Source organism: Sapajus apella, unplaced genomic scaffold (genome assembly GCF_009761245.1).
Source record: "Sapajus apella isolate SASKATOON/1434 unplaced genomic scaffold, GSC_monkey_1.0 scaffold2, whole genome shotgun sequence".
In the NCBI taxonomy this organism is placed as follows: Eukaryota; Metazoa; Chordata; class Mammalia; order Primates; family Cebidae; genus Sapajus; species Sapajus apella.
The window spans coordinates 83870684-83890305 of NW_022436942.1; the positions used below are offsets into that span (position 1 = coordinate 83870684).

Here is a 19622-nt window from a genome sequence, read left to right on the forward strand (position 1 = left end):
GCAGATCTCCCAATTAGTGGCCTACATTAATGATACCTAAAGATTCCTAAAGACATTACTGGTGTTGAGAAGTGGAAGTGACAAGTATCCATCCCTGTGACTGGGGATGCAGGGTGAGTCTTCAGTGTCCCATTGTCCCATTAGCTGTGTTCTCCCTGGTTTCAATGGTGAGCTACAGTGTAGAGCTGTTAGCTGGCAAAAGGCTGATTTCATTTACAAGGAAGCACATTCGTATTAGTGCCATTTTTTCAGGGTCGGGGGAGGTGATAATTTATCTCAAACAGCTTTGATGTTTACTCTTTAAGTTTGGAATTGGCACTTCGGACATTGTTCTTGAGCCGTTCACTTGACCATGTCAGATAGGCAGCTGGGCATGTGTGTCTGGGACTCAGAAGGGAGGCCTGAGTTGTAGTTACAGATTCAAGTGAGGAAAAGAAGCGACAAGAATAAGTCCTACTTTCTGGCTTGCAAAATGGGGCTCTGGTGGCTCCACTGGTTGAGGTGGGGGCCCTGCCAGCAGCCCAGGCTTGACTCTGCCCCTCAGCAGTATGAATGCAAAGGCTGCACACTGCTTTTTATTTTGTGTCCTCTGCTCATGAAATGATTTGCGATCTCTATTTCTTCTCTCCACCTAGATACATAGATACATTTTTCTGATTGTCCAGGAGAGAAACTCAGCAACAATTTATTTGCTTATCCTGAAATAAAATGGGGACTTAAATTGTCTAATACTCAACCTACTAAAGCACACTCATTAGAGAGGGCACCCCCAAGTGCTGACTCAAAGACCATGGCGAAATGCCACATTCATTCTGCAAAATTATAGCTGAATGGGGCAAAAATAATTATATCCATGTTTCTAATGCATTTCACAACTATTTCGCCTACCGAGATTTTAATCTAGTGCAAAGCTCTCCTGATTTTTCAGAGATCCTCAGTATGACTTGAATAATGTGGATTTTTAGTAACATAAAAACCTTTTATGCATCTTCAGATATGGTGCAAGAGTGAACTATGAGGCACCTGGGGTTTGATTAGTGATCATTTGAGTACATAAAAAAGGTAAGGTAAAGAAAAACACTCACACATACACACAAAAGGCAACAGAGGTTATATAACTCCCTTAAATTATGTTAATGGTTTTACTTGTCAGTATTTTGTAATACAAAATAGTTTTCCTGGGGTCTATTTGTCAGTATTTGTCAGTAATTAGTGCCTACAAATTACCTTTTATATAAGTCCTGTTCATCAGGTTGTTTTGGTGTCTAATAAATCAGAGCTGCTGAAGTTCATGAACTTTCCCTGTTGTTGGTTTTTGCTTGTGCTTTTCCTCCTGATGCATCTCAAGGTTCTACCTCCTCCCCAAAGGTTTCCAACAACTGCGATTCCATTTTTGTGAATGGGAAGGAAATGAAGAGCAAAGTGGACACGATTGTGAACTTCACCCACCAGCACTTCACCTCCCAGTTTGAGGTCACTGTCTGGGCACCCAGACTTCCCCTGCAGATTGAGATCTCAGACACAGAGCTGAGCCAGATCAAGGGCTGGAGGATCCCGGTTGCTGCCAATAGAAGGTGAGGAATCAAAGAGAAGACTGTGGATCCGATTGTCCTGGGGCCCAGATCTCTGTGGGAAGCAAATTGGCCCTCAGGCACTCAAGCCCGTGGGGAGCAACGTTCCTGGTGGGAAGCATGGTCTGGGCTTTGGGTTCAGATGGATCTGACTTGAGTACTTACTAGCAACTTGACATGAGGAATTTATAATGAAAATAGTAATAATAATAATAGTAACAACCCAATAGAATAGTTGATTCAGTAAAATGAGTGCAATGCATAACAAGCACCTAGCACAAGACGTGGCAATTAGGACATAGCTGTTTTCCACTCCCCATTTCATTATTGTTCATTCCTACGTTATTCAGTCTCAGTTCCCCTGCTTGTAAATGTCTGCCTTCATCCACGGAACACAGTACAAGTGGTTAAGAGTGTGGGCTGTGGGACAAGGCTGCCTGCGTTTTTTATTCCCCCGCCAACCACCTGGGTAAGTCTTCATTTTACTGCCGAGTTTCAACCCCAGCTTTACAACTTGTACCTGTGTGATGTTGGACATGTGATTTAACCTATTTGTCAGTTTCCTCATCTATCAGTTAGGGATGATAACATCACTGAAGCGTTGTCCCAAGAGCTCAGTGAATGGACACATACTATAGTAGATCGTTCTAAAGATGACTCTTCCTCCCCATCATTCCCATCTCCTGCTTCTTCAAACACTAATCTGGTAGTGCTGGGAAAGGGAGGGGATTTTACAGATGTAACTACAATCTCAAATCAATGGACCTTAAAATACAGAGATTTGCCAGGAGTTGGGACCCATCAGATAAGTCCTCTGAAAGCAGAGAGTTCCTGCCAACTGGTAGCAGAAGGGGAAGTTGGGAAGATTTGAGGATGAGAACAACTTGATGATGTATTGTGGGCTTTGAAGGTGGGTTGAGTCACTTGCTGACAAATGTGGATTGAGCCACTTGCCGAGCAGTGTGGGTAATCTTTAGTAGCTGAGAGCAGCCTCCAAATGACAATCAGCCAGGAAACAGGGCCTCAGTTCTATAACCTTAGGAACAGAATTCTGTCAACAACCTGGCTGATCTTAGAAGTGGATTCTCCCCTAGCACATCCAGATAAGAGACCAGCCCAGTGACACCTTAATTTTGAACTTGTAAATCTCTGTGTAGAGAATTCAGTTGAGCTTGCCTGGATTACTGGCTTGCAGAACTGTGAGTGTGTTGGACTGGGCATTGTTTTAAACCATGAAGTTTGAGGTTATTTGTTACACAGCAATAGAAAATGAATGCAGAGATTGCTGCCCAGTGGTGGAATGTAGCTGTAACGCATACCTCAAATGTGAGTGTGCCTTTGGAATCAGGCAGTGAGTGGAGGCTGGAAGATTTTGAGGAGCATAATGGAAAAAGCCTCAACTGCCTTGAACAGATTGTTAGTAGAACAATGTTAATAGAAAAATGTTAAAGACGGTGTACATGATGCATGAGGATCATCACAGGGAAATCCCAAATCACCTTACAGAAAGCTGAGATCATTGTGGACAAATGGTAAGTAGAAATCTGAACTTCAGAAACGCTGCCAGTGAGGATACAGGGGGAGGTGAGGAACATGGATTCTGGTTAGGTGGCGACAGAGTGCTTAGCAAGATTGTGCCCTGCAGGTGTGTGGAGAGCAAGTGAGGCCAGGTAGTTAGCTGAGAAGTCCAGGCAAACTACTGAATGTGCACCTTGGATTCATCTTGCTGCTAATAGCAGAATGCAAGAGAAGAGAGAACATTTTGGAAGGGCTATCAGACAAAAGAAAGAGGGACCTAATGATGTTGAGATTTTCAGCGTCTCCAGACAGCAAATGATGAAGAAATTAAGAGATTCACTGTCAGAAAAGTGTGCTTTAAACCAAAGGTCAAGGATGGATCGTTAAAACCTTTTGCTGAAACTTGAAGAGCCACCCAGGGAAGTGATACTGCCCAGCCTGCCTGGTGTCTCCCAGCCTCCACCCAGCTCAGGGAGGTGCCCTCGTCTCCTGTGGGCAAACCCTGCCAGATTCAAGTGGGAATCCTGCTTCACTGTGGGAATCCACAGTGCCAGGGGAAAAAAACAGACCAGAATAGCACCTGAGGGCTCTAAAGCCAAATGTTCTCTACAACCTAAGTGTACAAAAGTAGGCTAGGACCTATGCCCTAAAACAAAGCAAATTTAACTAAAATAGATTTCAGCTGAAAACCCAGGGTTTCCTGTCATAATGTACAAAATGGCCGGAATATAACTGAAAAATCACTCGTCATACCAAGAATTAGGTAAACCACAATTTGAATATAAAAAACAATCAACTGACGCCAATGCCCACATAAATCAGATGTTAGAATATCTGACAAGGATTTTAAAGCAGCCATACCAAAGGGGGAAAAAAAAACTTTCAGTAAGAAATTACAAATAGTCCTGGAACTGTTGGAAAAGGAAAATATCTCAGCAAGGAAACATAACTTATAAAAAAGAACCAGATGTAAATTATAGAAAAATATAGGAAGTAGGGAGAACAAAAGCCCTCAATAGGGTTAGCAGTACAATGGAGATGACAGAGGTTAAAATCAGTGAACTTGAGGACAGATAATACGATTAGCTTAATCTAAATAACAGAGAAAATAGCTTTGGGGAAAAAAAGGAACAGAGCATCAGAGACTTGTGGGACCATAAAAAAAGATCTAGAATTTCCATAATTAGAATCCAAGAAGAAGAGGAGAAAAGGTGTAGGGCTCAGACAGTATTTACAGAAATAATGGCTGAAAACCTCTCCAATTTGTCAAGAGACAGAAACACATAGACTCAAAAAACTTGGGAAACCACAAACATGGTAAACCCAAAGAAATCCATGTGAAGACACATTGTAATTAAACTTCTGAAAATTAAACAAAGTCTTAAAAACATCCAGAGGGAAGTTATACCACTTTGAATGGCAGTGAATTCCTTGCCTGAAGACATGGAGGCCAGAAGGACTTGGCAGGTTTTTCAGGCGCTAAAAGAAAAGAACTGTCAGCTTCAAATTCTTTATCTGACAAAAATATCCTTTAGGAATGAAGGGAGAATAAAGGCATTCTTAAATAAACAAAAACTTAGAAGGCATCGCTAATGGAACTTCTGTAGACAGAAAAAATTATAATGGAAAAAGATTTGGAACTTCAGAAAGGAAAGAGGAATGATAGAATGAGCAAAAGCAGTGTTAAATAGGATAGACTTTTCTTCTCATCAATTTTTTACATCATATTTGGTATTGAAAGTGAGAATTACAACGTTATTGATGTGGTACTTAGGACAGACAGAAGAACATACTTAAAGCAATTATGTTCTTAAAAGTGGCCAGGGTAATGGGACCTAGAGGGAACTAAGGTATCTACACTCAAAGTAGCAAAGCTTTGATATCATTAGACTGTAATAAGGGATGCTTGTATGTTAATAAGCTCTGTGTATACCATTGCCAATTTCCTGGTTTTGATATTTTCTTATAGTTAGGAAGATGCTGACTTTGGGGAATTGGGCGGAGTGTATAGTATCTCCTGGTAATTTTTTTTTTTAGCTTTTAGTAAATTTGTAATTATTTTGAAGTTAAAAGTTTAAATAAGTGAATAGGATACAATCTGCCCTAAAATAACATGATTGTTTTGTTTCATTAATACATGAACACAATTAACTAAACATTAGTGTTTAATTAATTCTAAAATTTCATATATTCATTTTTATGAATTCTGCCACATTTTAAGGAAGCACAAGCCTAGTGGTATTCTTCTTAAATTTTACCCATTCATTAAAAGCAAACTTCCCATTGCTAGCACAAATGGTCAACTAGTATCATTTATCATAAAATAAATTTAACCTAAAATTATTACAAAGAAAACCAAACAGTGTTGTTGAATTCTGAGTAGACACTGCTGCCTGCCTAGGTGAGCTTGTCTTTATTAACTAGCGGACTATCTAGTTCCAAGAAGCTTTAAAGACATCCTAGCACAGAACAGAGACATTCCCTGTGACATATTCAGAAGGACTGAAAAATAAAGTGGGAATGCCTTTTCAGTATGTTATTCAATTTTAAAAAAATTGAATGCTGTTTCTTTGTCACTTAACTCATCACCATTACCCACAGAGATATTCATTTCTTACTGTGGGAAACCAAAATTGCTATGCTATTGTGCTGGTGAAAATTTTTTTCTATCATTTTATAAATGGTTCTCAGACCTTTCAGGGAGGCAGAATGTTATATTGTAAAGAAAGTGGGTTTCAGAAGCCACATGGAACTGGATCCAGAGCTGCTAATTGGCAGTTATCTGGGCTACATATTAACCACACTGAGCCTGGTTTCTTTATGCAAAAATAAGCACATGTTTCATAGCTGTTGAGAAGATGGATGCACTTAGCTAGAGAAAGGAAGGGGACACACATGATGGGGCAGCTGGCCTGGCTGTGGACCTTGCCTCGGGAGACAACCAGCTGTGTGGCCCTGGCTGAGTGACCACAGAAACCATCGTCTCAGTTTCCTTATTGGTAAGAGCAGAGAAATAATTCAACCTTGCTCTTTGGGGGTATGTGAAGATCCCATGAATTAAATATGCACAGATGTTGTGTGCTGCATGGGCAATCGATGTCTGCTTTTATACTTATGTAAGCACGAGGAAGAGGGCACACAGTAGGTCTAACTCAGCATGCATGAGTCATTCCCCTTTCTCCCCTGACACAATCCCCAGGCACAGACTGGCCACTAGCCACCAAACAAAGCGCTCTCATAAAGGGACACAGGACAGCTACTTCTTGAGGGGAAGGTTCTGGAATTGAAGAGCCAGAGAGGCTTTCTCAGGGTGGATGGTGGACAGGTGGAGGTTAGAGGATAGCAGGTGCTAGGGTGAGAGAAAGGGCCAGACCCATAAGGAAGGAAGGGAGAAGCCAGGACAGGTAACAGGAGAGGCACATTTCAGATGTTTTAACAGTGGCATGAGCAGTTTTGCTCACAGAGCAGTGATTTTATATTAGGGAAGGACCGTGGAAGGAGAGGATCCTCAGGCAAACTTTAGGGCCATAAGCTCAGGAAGCTGATTCTATGGACTAGAGGGTCTCAGCCTATGAGGGGGTCGGGTGTTAGAACCATGCAGTGCCGATGATTCCTGGTTGGTCTGGGGTTCCTAAAGGGCCATCCCTGAGGTGTCATCACACTTCGACCTACTTGATCCTCATGTGCAACTGTGAGGGAGGAAAGGGCCAGCTGTTCCTATGTTCATTTCCAAGGGGATGTAGCTGAACCTGTGAGAGGGTAGAGAACTTGGCATGAGGCCCCATGGAAGGAATCAAAACAGGAATCCCAATAGCACTTCTGACTCATATCTTAGCTTCCCTCCATAGGCCAGAGGCTCTGCCTCATTCCCACAGGGGAATGGTTTTAAAATCAGCAGTTTCCAGGACACCAAGGCCAGAGCTTCAGCTTCCATCTGGGTCAGGAAGGCAGGAGCTGCCCTTGACATTCCTGTTGCAAACACGAAGCACATGATCACCACCAAAGTGTGCTTGTAGAATGAGTGCATGAACAGGGGATGGATAGATGGCTGAGCAGGTTTGGCAGGAGAAAGACCATTTCATTTCATTCTGTGGGCTCACCTAGAATCGGAAAAACAAGGGCAGGTAGAACTTCTTAACAATGAGGACTTTATTCTGTTTTGATTCCCTGTGTTCCAGGCCTACCCGGGAAAGTGAAGATGAGGACGATGAGGAGAAGAAGGGACGAGGGTGCTCCCTGCAGTACCAGCACGCCACGGTGCGCGTCCTCACCCAGTTTGTGGCCGAGTCGCCTGACTTAGGGCAGCTGACCTACATGCTGGGTCCTGACTGGCAGTTTGACATCACTGACCTCGTGACCGAGTTCATGAAGGTGGAGGAGCCGAAAATCGCCCAGTTACAGGACGGCAGGACCCTGGCTGGTCGGGAGCCGGGAATAACCACGGTGCAGGTACGTACTGCCATGCATTGCCACTTTGCCTAACAGCAGTCTGTGTTGGTGAGTGGCCAGGTAGATGCAGTTGTGCAGAAGTGTGTCTATGTGCACGTGTGTGAGTGGACGTGCACATGAATGTGTGCCAGTGTGCATGTATTGCATGTTTGTGTGTAAGAGAATCATGAGAAGCAATAGAACATTCACCAATTTTAATAACCTATACTTAGATTAAGTTTTGTATTTTAGAGAGTTGAGAAGGATATCTAATCTCTTTTACCAAGAAGGCTAAATGAAACATGTAGTATAAACTTTTTCCCCAGTATCATACTCTCTGTTTTGTATATCACTAATAGAAGGTGGTTGAACTGCCGAAAGCTAGTTTGTTCCCTCCTGACTTTGAAGCTTAACCATTTAGTTCCATCATACCTTGTACAGTAGACAAAAAATTTTAAAAATATAATAATTCATAGCTAAATATTCTTTATCATAGTGATAGTAAAATTATTTCCTGGCCAATTTAAACAGGACAATTATGCAGAAATGGTACAGAATATTTCCTTATACAGATTTAAAATGTTTCTGCTCAGAGTTAACTAAGTCAGATTTTATTGTAGCCAAAGCTATATTTTTGACAAAGCTGGCTGAAACACATTATGTTCTGTGTTTTCTATTTCTTGTGTAATAAATTACCACAAACTAGCAGCTTAAAAAACACCCATCAGTCAGCTCATATTTCCGCAGGTCAGGCGTCTGCGTGGGTTTGCTGCGTTCTGTGTTTAGGGTGCCAGGACGTTGAACGCCAGGTCTCGGCTGGCCTGGGCTCTTATCTGGGAGTTTGGGAAAGATGTGGCTTCCAAGCTCCTTCAAGGCTATTGGCAGAACTTAGTTTTTTGTGGTTTGAGCACTGACCGAGGTCCCTGTTTCCTTGCACACTGTCAGCCAGGGGTCGCCAGGGGTCACTCTGCTCCAAGGCCACCTGCGTTCCTCTTCACGTGGTCCCTTCTGCCTTCAGCAATGGCTGGATGGAGTCCTTCTCACACGGTGAATCTCTGACTTCCCCTTCTGCCCCTAGCTGAGAAAAGGTCTTTGCTTTTAAGGGCTCATGTGATTACTTTGGATCTACCTGAGTAACACAGGGTGACCTCCCTGTTTTAAGGCCAAATGTGCCATATCGCACAACATAATCATGAAAGTGCATTCTCATCCTGTTCACAGGAACCAGAGTTTAGGGCAGGGTGGCTTTCAGGGGACCATTCTAGAAATTCTGCCTGCCATGTATTCCTCTCCAGGCCCCAGGCACTTATGGTTGGACAGTAGCTGGTAAATCAGGAGGATGACTCCTCAGGGCGCTAAGGCTCCCTTTCCTACTTTCCTACCTGGTTTATGCAGTGATGGCCCCATGGCCCACAGTGATCATCCCATAATAAATATCTACCTGCCTGCTGGAAGGAATACGAGTGGGAGAAGATGGCTAGGCACCATTTTCTAGGAAGATGGCTAGGAAAATGTTGCTCTTTGAGTGCCTAATATCAATGGACACTTTTTAGTTATTGCCTCTAAATTAAATCAGGCTTCTTGCAGAAGATACACTGCTGTTATCATGACATAAAAATCAGTAGAAAGTAAATAGACCAGGATGATCTTTATAAAAATCCTATAATTGTCAAGTGTGATTGAACATCAGCATAACACTTTCCTGATTCCCGCAAGTGCATGCATTGAGCCGAGGGCTGGGAGACACTTTGTTGGGAGCCTCAGTTAAGGGATCCACGGTGCTTATGAGCAGCAGAGATGCATGAGCCTCCTCGCCTACTTTTCAGGTCCTCTCACCACTCTCGGACTCCATCCTGGCTGAGAAGACAGTGATTGTCCTGGACGACCGAGTCACCATCGCGGAGCTGGGGGTGCAGCTCGTGGCTGGCATGTCTCTCTCCCTGCAGCCACATCGAGCAGACAAGAGGGCCATTGTCTCCACAGCCACTGCCCTGGACGTTCTTCAGTCCCCACAGCAGGTGAGTGTCCCAGGGGCCTGCGTCCCTGGTCAGTGGAGACGACTTCTCTCTCGGTTAGCACATCCTGCGAAGGAGAGCAGGAGAGACCCCCTGCCTGGGACTGGAGATTCTTGAAGCTGCTTGCTTCTTACCCAGGCTGCCCTGTCTCTGAGAACAGTATTCAGTGGCTTAGACACATTTCCCCTTATGTGCTTTTCCACACCGACCACCTCCTCAAACGCCAATGCTTTCCACTGGGCTTATCAGTGCCAGGCACAGCCTGCTGTTAGACTGTGACCAAAGGATCACTTGTGTTCACTTTTGCCAAAGCAGGTGGTTTTTGATACTTGGAAATTCCATTTCAGCTACTTAAGCATGGCTAATAGGCACCAAATTGCTACTGTTTACAATAATTATGGTCAACTCTAAAACTTCCTCCCATCTTTAAACTTCTATAAATCATTTCTAGGATACCAGGGCTGCTGTGTCATTGAAGCCAGCCAGCCTCACAATGCATCTTCCTGAGTCCTTCCAGCTGGTGTTTTGCTTCATCAGCACTGGCTTCTTAATGGAGAACTTTCACAGGGATATTATCTTGAGCAGTAGCCTGATTCGTTGCACCTGAAATTGATTCAGTTAAATTGCCTAATTTTACAAAGTGTTTTTAAAACGGTCAAAGTCAAAGTCTATTGTATGTATGCAATAAGTTAATTTATAGTTTAATGCATTCATTAAAATATTTATTCCTCACACCAGTGAGGCCACAGCACATTATTGATGCCAGTTCAGCCAGTTCAAGGCGTAACAAGAACTGTTCAAGATTATAAAACCATAGAAATTTTCTCTTTGTATTTAAAAAAATTTACATAGGAAATTATATTTCTGCCTTCAAATTGGAAGGAATCTGATTATAACATAATGCTTTGGTTTCATTTTCCTTAGGAAGCAATAGTAAGTTCTTGGATTTTGCTCAGTGATGGTTCGGTGACACCTTTAGACATTTACGATCCCAAGGATTATTCAGTTACTGTCTCATCATTGGATGAAATGGTGGTGTCTGTCCAGGCAAACCTTGAGTCCAAATGGCCAGTTGTGGTTGCAGAGGGTGAAGGACAAGGGCCTTTGATTAAGTTAGAAATGATGATTAGTGAACCCTGTCAGAAGACCAAGAGGAAGAGTGTTCTTGCTGTGGGTAAAGGAAATGTCAAGGTCAAATTCGAACCAAGTAGTGATGAGCACCAAGGAGGAAGCAACGATATTGAGGGCATAAATCGGGAATACAAGGACCACCTCAGTAATTCCATAGAGCGCGAAGGAAACCAGGAGAGAGCCGTTCAGGAATGGTTCCACCATGGCTCACCTGTTGGCCAAGAGGAAAGTACCAACAAAAGCACAACCCCCCAGTCTCCCATGGAAGGGAAGAATAAGTCACTCAAAAGTGGTCCAGATGCCTTCACAAGCTTCCCCACTCAAGGGAAGTCACCGGACCCCAATAATCCTAGTGACCTCACAGTGACCTCACGGGGGCTAACGGACTTGGAGATTGGCATGTATGCCCTGCTCTGCGTCTTCTGCCTGGCCATTCTGGTCTTCTTGATCAACTGCGTGGCGTTTGCCTGGAAATACAGACACAAAAGGTTTGCTGTGAGCGAGCAAGGCAACATCCCCCATTCCCACGACTGGGTCTGGCTTGGGAATGAAGTGGAACTTTTGGAGAACCCTGTTGACATTACACTCCCCTCGGAGGAGTGTACAACCATGATAGACAGGGGCCTGCAGTTCGAGGAGAGGAACTTCCTTCTGAATGGCAGTTCCCAGAAGACTTTTCATAGTCAACTGCTCAGACCTTCTGACTATGTCTATGAGAAAGACATTAAAAATGAACCTATGAATTCTTCGGGCCCAAAGAGGAAGAGAGTCAAGTTCACTTCCTACACCACCATCCTCCCAGAGGACGGCGGCCCGTACACCAACTCCATCCTGTTTGACAGTGATGATAACATCAAGTGGGTCTGCCAAGATATGGGACTGGGGGATTCACAGGACTTTAGAGACTATATGGAAAGACTGCAAGACCAGATGTAAACTCCTTTCTTATGTTTGTATTCACCTTTATGCCTTCTGTTTTTTGAATGCTGGAGCAGTGAGTTTGATCAGCAATAGGGGATGATTTAACAAAGTTTGATTTGTGGAGGTCTGGTGGGATCCCTTTCTAAGCAGGTAAAAGAGGTCTGGAGAGCTATAGAAGCTGGGTTTGAAGCCTGGAAATGCCTCTAAAACAGCCACATGTGGGGACTGGAGAAATCCTAAGACAACAGTTTTATGGACTGCTTGGTACTAGCTCAGTGCAAATGTATTAAACCTGACCCCCCAGACGTTGTTAGTCATCTCGACAAAAGGCCATGTGGAATTAGAAAGGATTTGGTGTTGATTTTTCTATTCCTAGACCTTTTAAAGCACAGTGGACACTTATTGCCCCTTGGCCTGAGTTTAGACATACATGAAAGATGACTGAATGTAGCTATCCTGATTTGTCATGAGCGCTGCTCATTATTTTTATATACATTTGCACCTGCACCTGTTCCTTTGACCTCTGGAATTCTTTTTGAAACATGAAGAGAAGAAATTTCAGTCTTTTCCGTGAGCTCTGTTTGATTTACACATGAGTTTTCTTCCCTGGGATTTGCCATGCCTTGTTGTTTCCTGGGTCTCCATGCAGGATATCAGGTTTTTTCCAGTTTTCCACACTTCATCATCTAGGGACGGTATCTAAGAAGCTTATTATCACTTTGTTTTTCCGTCCTTTTGTTGCTGAACTTTCTTGAATAACACTGGGACAAAAGGTTTTACTTAAAATGTTAATATACGGTGAGGGAGGGCCATCTCTTTACAGTTTTCTACGTGAAGTTTAAAAAATTTGGAGAAAAATTGTCAGTCACAAACATTTATTTTTATTCTCTGCTTGTTGAAAACTCATGGGGGAACTCCTGGAGTGCATTTCTGAGGGTAGAAAGGCCCCAACATAGCTGTATTTATACAAGTGCTTTGTGGCCAACACAATTCATTATCCAAACTGAAGTCTTAAAGTAGAATTGACCTACATAGAAAGGAAATTGCCTAGGAAATAGCTGCAGATTACACTTTCCATTTTACCAGAACAAGTTTTTTTTTTTTTTTTTAAGTAAGTAGAATGATATTTCAAGTTAGCAATATATAGAAATCCATCCATACAATGACCAAACAAAAAAAAATCTAAATCATGACTCCGGCAGAGATAAAGCGTTCACAGGGTGTGCATTTGTGGAGAGAAGCAATGGGTTTCCCCCCAAAATCCATACAAATAAATGACTATTCCAGAACTCAAGAAGCAGCTGTTGTAGAACAAAAAAATTTAAACCATAGCTATTGAAAAATCAAAATGGCAAGAGGAAAAAAGGAACAACTCCTACATAATGTTTAGAGAAAAATGTTATTTTAATACCATCATGAACGGTCTTAAGCAAGGCAAGAATTTCAAATTAGCAAAATATGATGACATATTTATTAAGATAGTATTGTTGGAAAAGTAGACACTGGACTAGTATGCCTCATTATGAGCTTTACTGAGCCATTTTCATCTCTAAGAAATACAATTTTAAAGGCCCAAAGTAGGAAGGATAGGCAGAAGGTCACCTGAAGCAGTGCCCTGACTCCAGATGGCTGATAACTGAGCTAATCCAAAGAAAGGCACTGTTCTTTTATTGTAGATTTCCTTGGGTGGGAACATGATGACCCAGCCTCCTCTAGCCATGACGTGGCAGTCAAAAACTTCTTCCTGTATATCTGGCCCACAGGACCACAGTGTGTTTGTGAACAGTGCTGAAATTGCAAGTGAAGTAGGCTTGACCTCCAGAATCCAGTGTTCAGTGTGTTCTCTAAAATGGGGCTTAGGAACCGAAGCCGGCAAAGTTCTAAAAATAGTTTGGTTTGATGGGATAATGAAGCGAGGAGAGCCAGGCATTAGCTACAAAAGGAGTTTGCAAAGCGATGGCTGACACTTTTTGGGAAGATTCCTCAGTCAGTCAAAAGCTTTCCAAAGAGTTTGGTAATGAGGTAGCTCAGACCAACCATGCAGGGTGGAAGAAAGTTCATGTGCTGATTGACAGGTAGCTATCCCGGTGAGTTGGCTCCTTCTGTGAGGCTTTTCGGTCCTCTCTCCCTTTGGATCTTTAGCATTCCAGAAGTACTGGGAATTCATTTGTGAAAATGAAGAACCTCTGCTGGACGAGGAAGAACTCCCTCGCACACACAGCAGGGTCCCGCCCACTGGTAAAGTGAGACTTTGGGCAGGGGGTGTAATTGGGGAGGAGGTAAAGGAAATCATCACTGTCATGGGGAGTGTTATAAGGAACATACAAATTAGAGCATTCTCTATGATGGCAGTGCTTGATGGGGTGCAGGGAGCAAACTGGGGAGCATTCGAACATGCCAGTGGTTTCTTAGCAGAGCTGGAAACTGGCCGCAGTCCTGAAGATGCTTCTTGTGATGACTTAGAGTCACCCTGAGTGATATAACCCCTGTGTAGCCACCTTTGCTCCTTTGTGTTAAAACCCAGTCAGTTCAAAATAATACTCAAATGGAAGGCCATGGGGGAAGGGTTCCTTCCACCATATAACCCACACCCAGATGTATATAAACACATATACATACATATGCCCTTGTGTGTGCGTGTGTGTGTGTGTTTGTGTGTGTGAATACTGAAGAGCCAGGGAACAAACTATTTAGTATGAATCAACAGTGACTGTCAGTTGTTCTCAGATTTGGCATGGATACAATTTCTCATGACAGAATTTCATTATTTCCTCCTCTAAATATTTCCTGAAGATTATAAACCATGGGTTATAGCACCTTGTTTTCCAGCTAGTTAATATACAGCTGTTAGGCACTATACCCCAAAATATCTAAAATGGGGGTAAAGATATAAACTATTAAGCCATGAAATATAATTTTCTGGAGACCATGCATTTGCCTGGATTTTCCAGGATTTTTATGGCTGATATATCCAAATTATTAGTCTTGATAAATAACTGGAACCAAACATTTATGAAGTCCCTTCCTCTCCCATGGGGATGGAATGCTCAGACTCCCCCTAAGGGAGACGCCAGCAAGCCTCTTGAAAAGGCATCAGACAGTGAACTCTGTGGTCACACGAAGGGAGGTTCAGATGCTAGATGACCAGCATTCGACCTGGAACAACTGAGGATTGCAGTCGCTGGCTCCAGGGTCCAGACGTGCTGCAGTAGAGGTCAGAGCACAGGAATCAAGAAGCAGCTGCCACACCAAAGAACTGATGCTTAAATCCACAGGTGTGTTGCATTTCAGAGAAGGCAAGAAGAAAAGACACTAGAAGTTTACCCTGGAAAAGCAACACCTGGGAAACCTCAGCATACTCCACGTGTCCCACAAGAAGGAATAATTGACTTCCTAGCTGTTGCATATTGCACGCTGGCCAGGATAAATTCTCAGACAATAATAATCCTTACTATCTAGACAGAAGTTTTTATTTATAAATAGTCATGCAGGGGGAAAGTTGACTAATTTTTGTCCCATTGCCACATCTGTAGACTACGTAATTTGTAACTTGTTAACTTTAAAGTTTTAGAACATCCACCTTTGTGCATTTGGGTCCGCATTCTTGTTTCATTCTTTTAGAAAGAGGTTTTCCCATTGCTGGGATGTTGGGGCCCTGTCAGAGAACTATGAAGGCTCTTTCAGGGAACTATTCAGTCTCACAGCAAGCACCACAGAGTGTGGTTTCATCTGAACCCTACATGTCATGGACACCAATGTGTTTTCTACTCTAATTGCCTAAAAGTGATCTCGATTCTCCATTTCATTCTCTGTAAATGACATGATAGATGGTTTATAAACTCAACAACCCTCCCCTGTATTAAAATTATATGCGTGTAATGTAATGCATATCACCTGCCATGTAAAGGGACGGTATGGATGGTGGAAAAGTTATGCTAAAATATGGATAGCAGATATTTTTGTATGTAATATAGGCAATATAATGAAACACTGAGTTTTTAAAATGAAAGCATGCAAAATTGTAGCTTTTAAATGTACAGACATCCCACTCAAAAATATCTAAACTTATCATGGGAAAAACATTTGAGACCTAACATCATGAAATGCACTGAATTTGGAATTCTGGCCTGGAAAGGACATGGCTTATGTTGGGATTGTTGATGGAATCTGCCAGAACATTTTCATCTTACTCTTCATTACTTTTGGATTTTTCCTTTTCTTTTTTTCTGGAAATATTTCAGAAATAAAGTGACTTCATTTTTCAGCATAAAGGTATATTCTAACCACAGGGTAACACATCGTTTTTAACATGAAAATAAACATTTAAACATTCTTCAGTTGTTTTGTTATTTTATCTGCATATTCCCTAAAGCAGCTGTGTGGTTGGCTATACTATAGATATATTTTTCTTTTCAGCCAGGGATTTTAATACCCTTGATGCAGTAATAAATGGACATCAAAAGAAAACATTTCTTAAAAGTTGCCAGCATGTTACTTGTAAAACATTTCTTATTCGTTCTCCTAGTAGGCCTTGGAAAGCTTCTCTCCCGATGACTCAGAAAAGGGGCTCCTGTTCTCACGGCCCCGTCCAGGGTCAAATTATGTTGAAAGTCAATGCCGAAATGCACGACGCTGTGGTGTTTGAGAGCCTTTGACCTCTGTCCATTTGCTTTGGTGTTTGCTTGTCAATGGCTTGGTTTTGTATATGTGTTTGGGGCAGGGTGCTGAGGTTCCCGAAACAGGCAGAGCTCTAGAGACATCAGAAAACCACAAGACAGGTGGGGATTCTGTTTGGGAGGTTGATGTAGATGTTTCAGGTGAAAGAGGGGCCGTGCATTTGCCAAGTCCCTAGAGGGGCTAGAGGCTCTCTGTTGGTGTGTGTGTATTTCTTAAAACTGCAGAGTCAGTTTTGGCATGCTGGCAAATGCCACTCCTTCTTTCAGGATGAGTAGGGATGCCTCTTTGGCAATAATTTGACATGTCATAATAGATGCCCAATGCCAAGCCTATCTCTCTCCAGGCCCTTCAGAAATCATTCAAGTAACTGGGTGTAAACACAGGAGTTGGCTATGTCAAACTGAGGCAGGATTTCCCACCTCTAAACTATTGGCAGAAAAAAAGCCAAATATGCTCCCAGGTTATGCACCCCAGCCCTACGAGAATCACTTCTCAGCACTTTGGGTAACTGTTTTCCACTAACAGCTTCCTCCTTGTCTTTTCCCTGGGAACATGGGAGCATTGATACAGAACTCAACCAGTCCAGCACTTTGGGAGGCCAAGGCAGGCGGATCACCTGAGGTCAGGAATTTGAGACCAGCCTGGCCAACATGGTGAAACCCTGTGTCTACTAAAAATACAAAAATTGGCCAGGCATGGTGGTGCATGCCTGTAATCCCAGCTACTCTGGAGGCTGAGGTAGGAGAATCACTTGAACCTGGGAGGTGGAGGTTGTAGTGAGCTGAGATCACGCCACTGCACTCCAGCCTGGGCAACAAGAGCAAGACTGTCTCAAACAGAAACAAAACAAAACAAAAAACCAAAAGAACTTAACTGGTTCTCCCCAGATCTCAGCATGTGTGTATATATACAGTTTAGTAAAATATGTTTCAAAAAAAGGATAAAAGCAAGTTTGAAATGAGATTCATAAAAGAATGAATGCTTTATATTTAGGTTTTGTGTGTGAGGGTAAAATGCAAATGCAACATTTGAAATTTTTTGATATTGAAATCCTTAATGCCTGTTAGTTTCTTTATGGTTTTATATAATTGAGATAAGTTCTGGAGTTTTTTTTTTGTTGTTGTTTGCTTTCAGAAATTTTAAAAAATACAAAAATGCAGAAACATTTTAGTCTGGGTTTATAGACTATTCTATGACTCAAGACAGATTGGACACCATCATTTTCCAGATAAGAAATAACTGGGAAATTATCTTCCCAGTCCAAGAAAGCAATAATGTTATCAACTTGCAGTATTGGACAATCTTCATATTCTATGAGATGCCTTTAAAATTTCTTTGGATTTAATTGCTGCTCTTGGTCAGTTGTTCAAATGAAACATTGCAATTTTATGTTAAAGACAAGAGTCTCATGGGAGTTTCTTTAGATGCTGCAGGAACTGAGAGGATAGAAGACCTCTCTATACATCTACATTGCCCATTGGAGTAAAGCACTTACAAACAGAGAGATGAATGCTGCTTTGGGATTTGGGGTCTATGTGATGCTGATTTTTTTCAACCCTATTTGGAAATATTACTTCTTTGGGATGACTTAAATAACTTTTGACCTGATATACCTTTCTTTACTTCCTCTGGCCAAAAAAGCAAGTAAAGCTTTCTATTTTCCATTTTAAGGCTGGAGCTGAAATAATCTGCCACGTTATCGTTACCTCCTTTGTAAGAATTTGACTTTCTGAATGAAATAACAGAATGCCAGTGTCGACACTGACCATATGATATAGTTATTTCACTTAGAGATGCTTCCTCAAAGGGCGTGCCTTTTTCCTCCATCATAACCGCTTTAGGATCTCTGTTTTCTCCGTGCATATTCCCACATAGTACAAGCATTTTCCATTTCCATGAATATTACAGGCTGAGAAGGAGCACACATCTGGCATTGACAAGCACATTCAGCCATCTCATTTCATTAATCTGGTTGGCGACAGTTTCCATCGGGCACACCTGGAAATGTACATCGGACCTATTGCCGTCTCAGTTGCTGCAGTGCAGTGGATTATCCCAGAGCCACCAGTTCACATGCCCAAAGATGGACTGGCCCATGGAGGGACTTGATCTCCATGTGACTTTCTGTAGTTATCCTTCAACTGGGAGCCTTATTTTGGATTTCTAGAAAGGGCACCCATTTAATGTGGATTCCAAGAACAAAACCAATTGTCCAACCTCCATTGCAGTGGTGTTCTAGGTACTCCCCACACATTATCGTGGGCCTAAGCAAACATCACAACTATGAAAGGCTGAGAGTGGAGAATTAAGTAATATGGAAATGATCAGACCAAGGGAAAAATAAGTGGCTGAGAAACACTGAAAGAGAGTCACATCCACGTAGTGCGTATCATGCAGCAGACCCGTGCTCTTGGAGGGAGGTAGTGTGTGTCTTCTCATGGCAAATGACTTTTACAATACTGCTTATGTATAATGTGTGTCTACAGCGCATGCTGTTGTCTCAAAATTGAAATTTGTGTCTTATGTATCAGTTCCCAGCCTTATACTCTTCTCAGGCAGGTGGACGTGATCTCAGCTGCAGAACACAATGAGTGGCCAAACCTACACAGCCCAGCCAGTAGTGCACTTTGGGGTGATCGCAAGGCAGCAAACAGTGGGGACAAATTTTGTCTGGCATTTGAAAAGGTGTTATCCCTTACTTTCCACATTTCTGAATCGGATTCTTGTTCCCTGGTCAACGCCAGCTATTATAAACAGAGCATGCTGTTATGACATTGTGCTTCTATATACCTTTTTGTATAATGTATCTATCTCATGATATTACCTATGGTTTCAGTATGATCTGTTGTGTATGTTCCACCGTATATTTAATGTCTCTGTAAAGGCACTTCTAAACATTTTGAAAAAGAAGAAATAAAACATGTTGGATGATTCCTTGTTATAGTAAAACAATTAATTGGTAGGCTCCAGGAAATAATCTTTTCTTCAAATAGGTATTCAGAGGCAGATGTTTGGATGTCCTTAAGTCTAGCATAGAGGAAGCTGTGTCTTCAGGTTCTTGATGACAGTTATGGGCTGAGATCTTGAGAATAAGAGGAAAACAATGGCTTAGTTAAGCATGAGGGCAAGATCCCCAGAGAAATAGGCTGGCTCTTGGGCCCCAAGGAAAACATTTTGGAAAAGCATCATGTTGGGCCCTTTTCTATCTTAGGAAGGGAGCTTCCAGAAAGAGGATGGTGGTGGCCCATGAATGTCTATAACTAAGACATGCAAGCTCAATTCTTGGAAAAGGGCAAGAAAATTCCATTTTCCTTTAAAGCTGACAAAGTGGAGTTTTCATGAGAGAGAAATCTTTCTTCAG

At 42.3% G+C, this 19622-nt stretch overlaps 1 protein-coding gene across 1 annotated transcript in view; it reads left to right on the forward strand.

Annotated features, from left to right (window-relative positions):
* Positions 1-19194, forward strand: part of TMEM132B (transmembrane protein 132B) — a 452449-nt gene extending 433255 nt beyond the window's left edge. Inside the window, exons 6-9 of the mRNA XM_032244022.1 lie at positions 1369-1574; positions 7268-7538; positions 9344-9535; positions 10457-19194. Coding sequence (XP_032099913.1) covers positions 1369-1574; positions 7268-7538; positions 9344-9535; positions 10457-11599 — 1812 coding nt within the window. The 3' untranslated portion in view covers positions 11600-19194. The remainder of the gene's footprint in view (positions 1-1368; positions 1575-7267; positions 7539-9343; positions 9536-10456) is intronic.
* Positions 19195-19622: the final 428 nt, after the last annotated feature.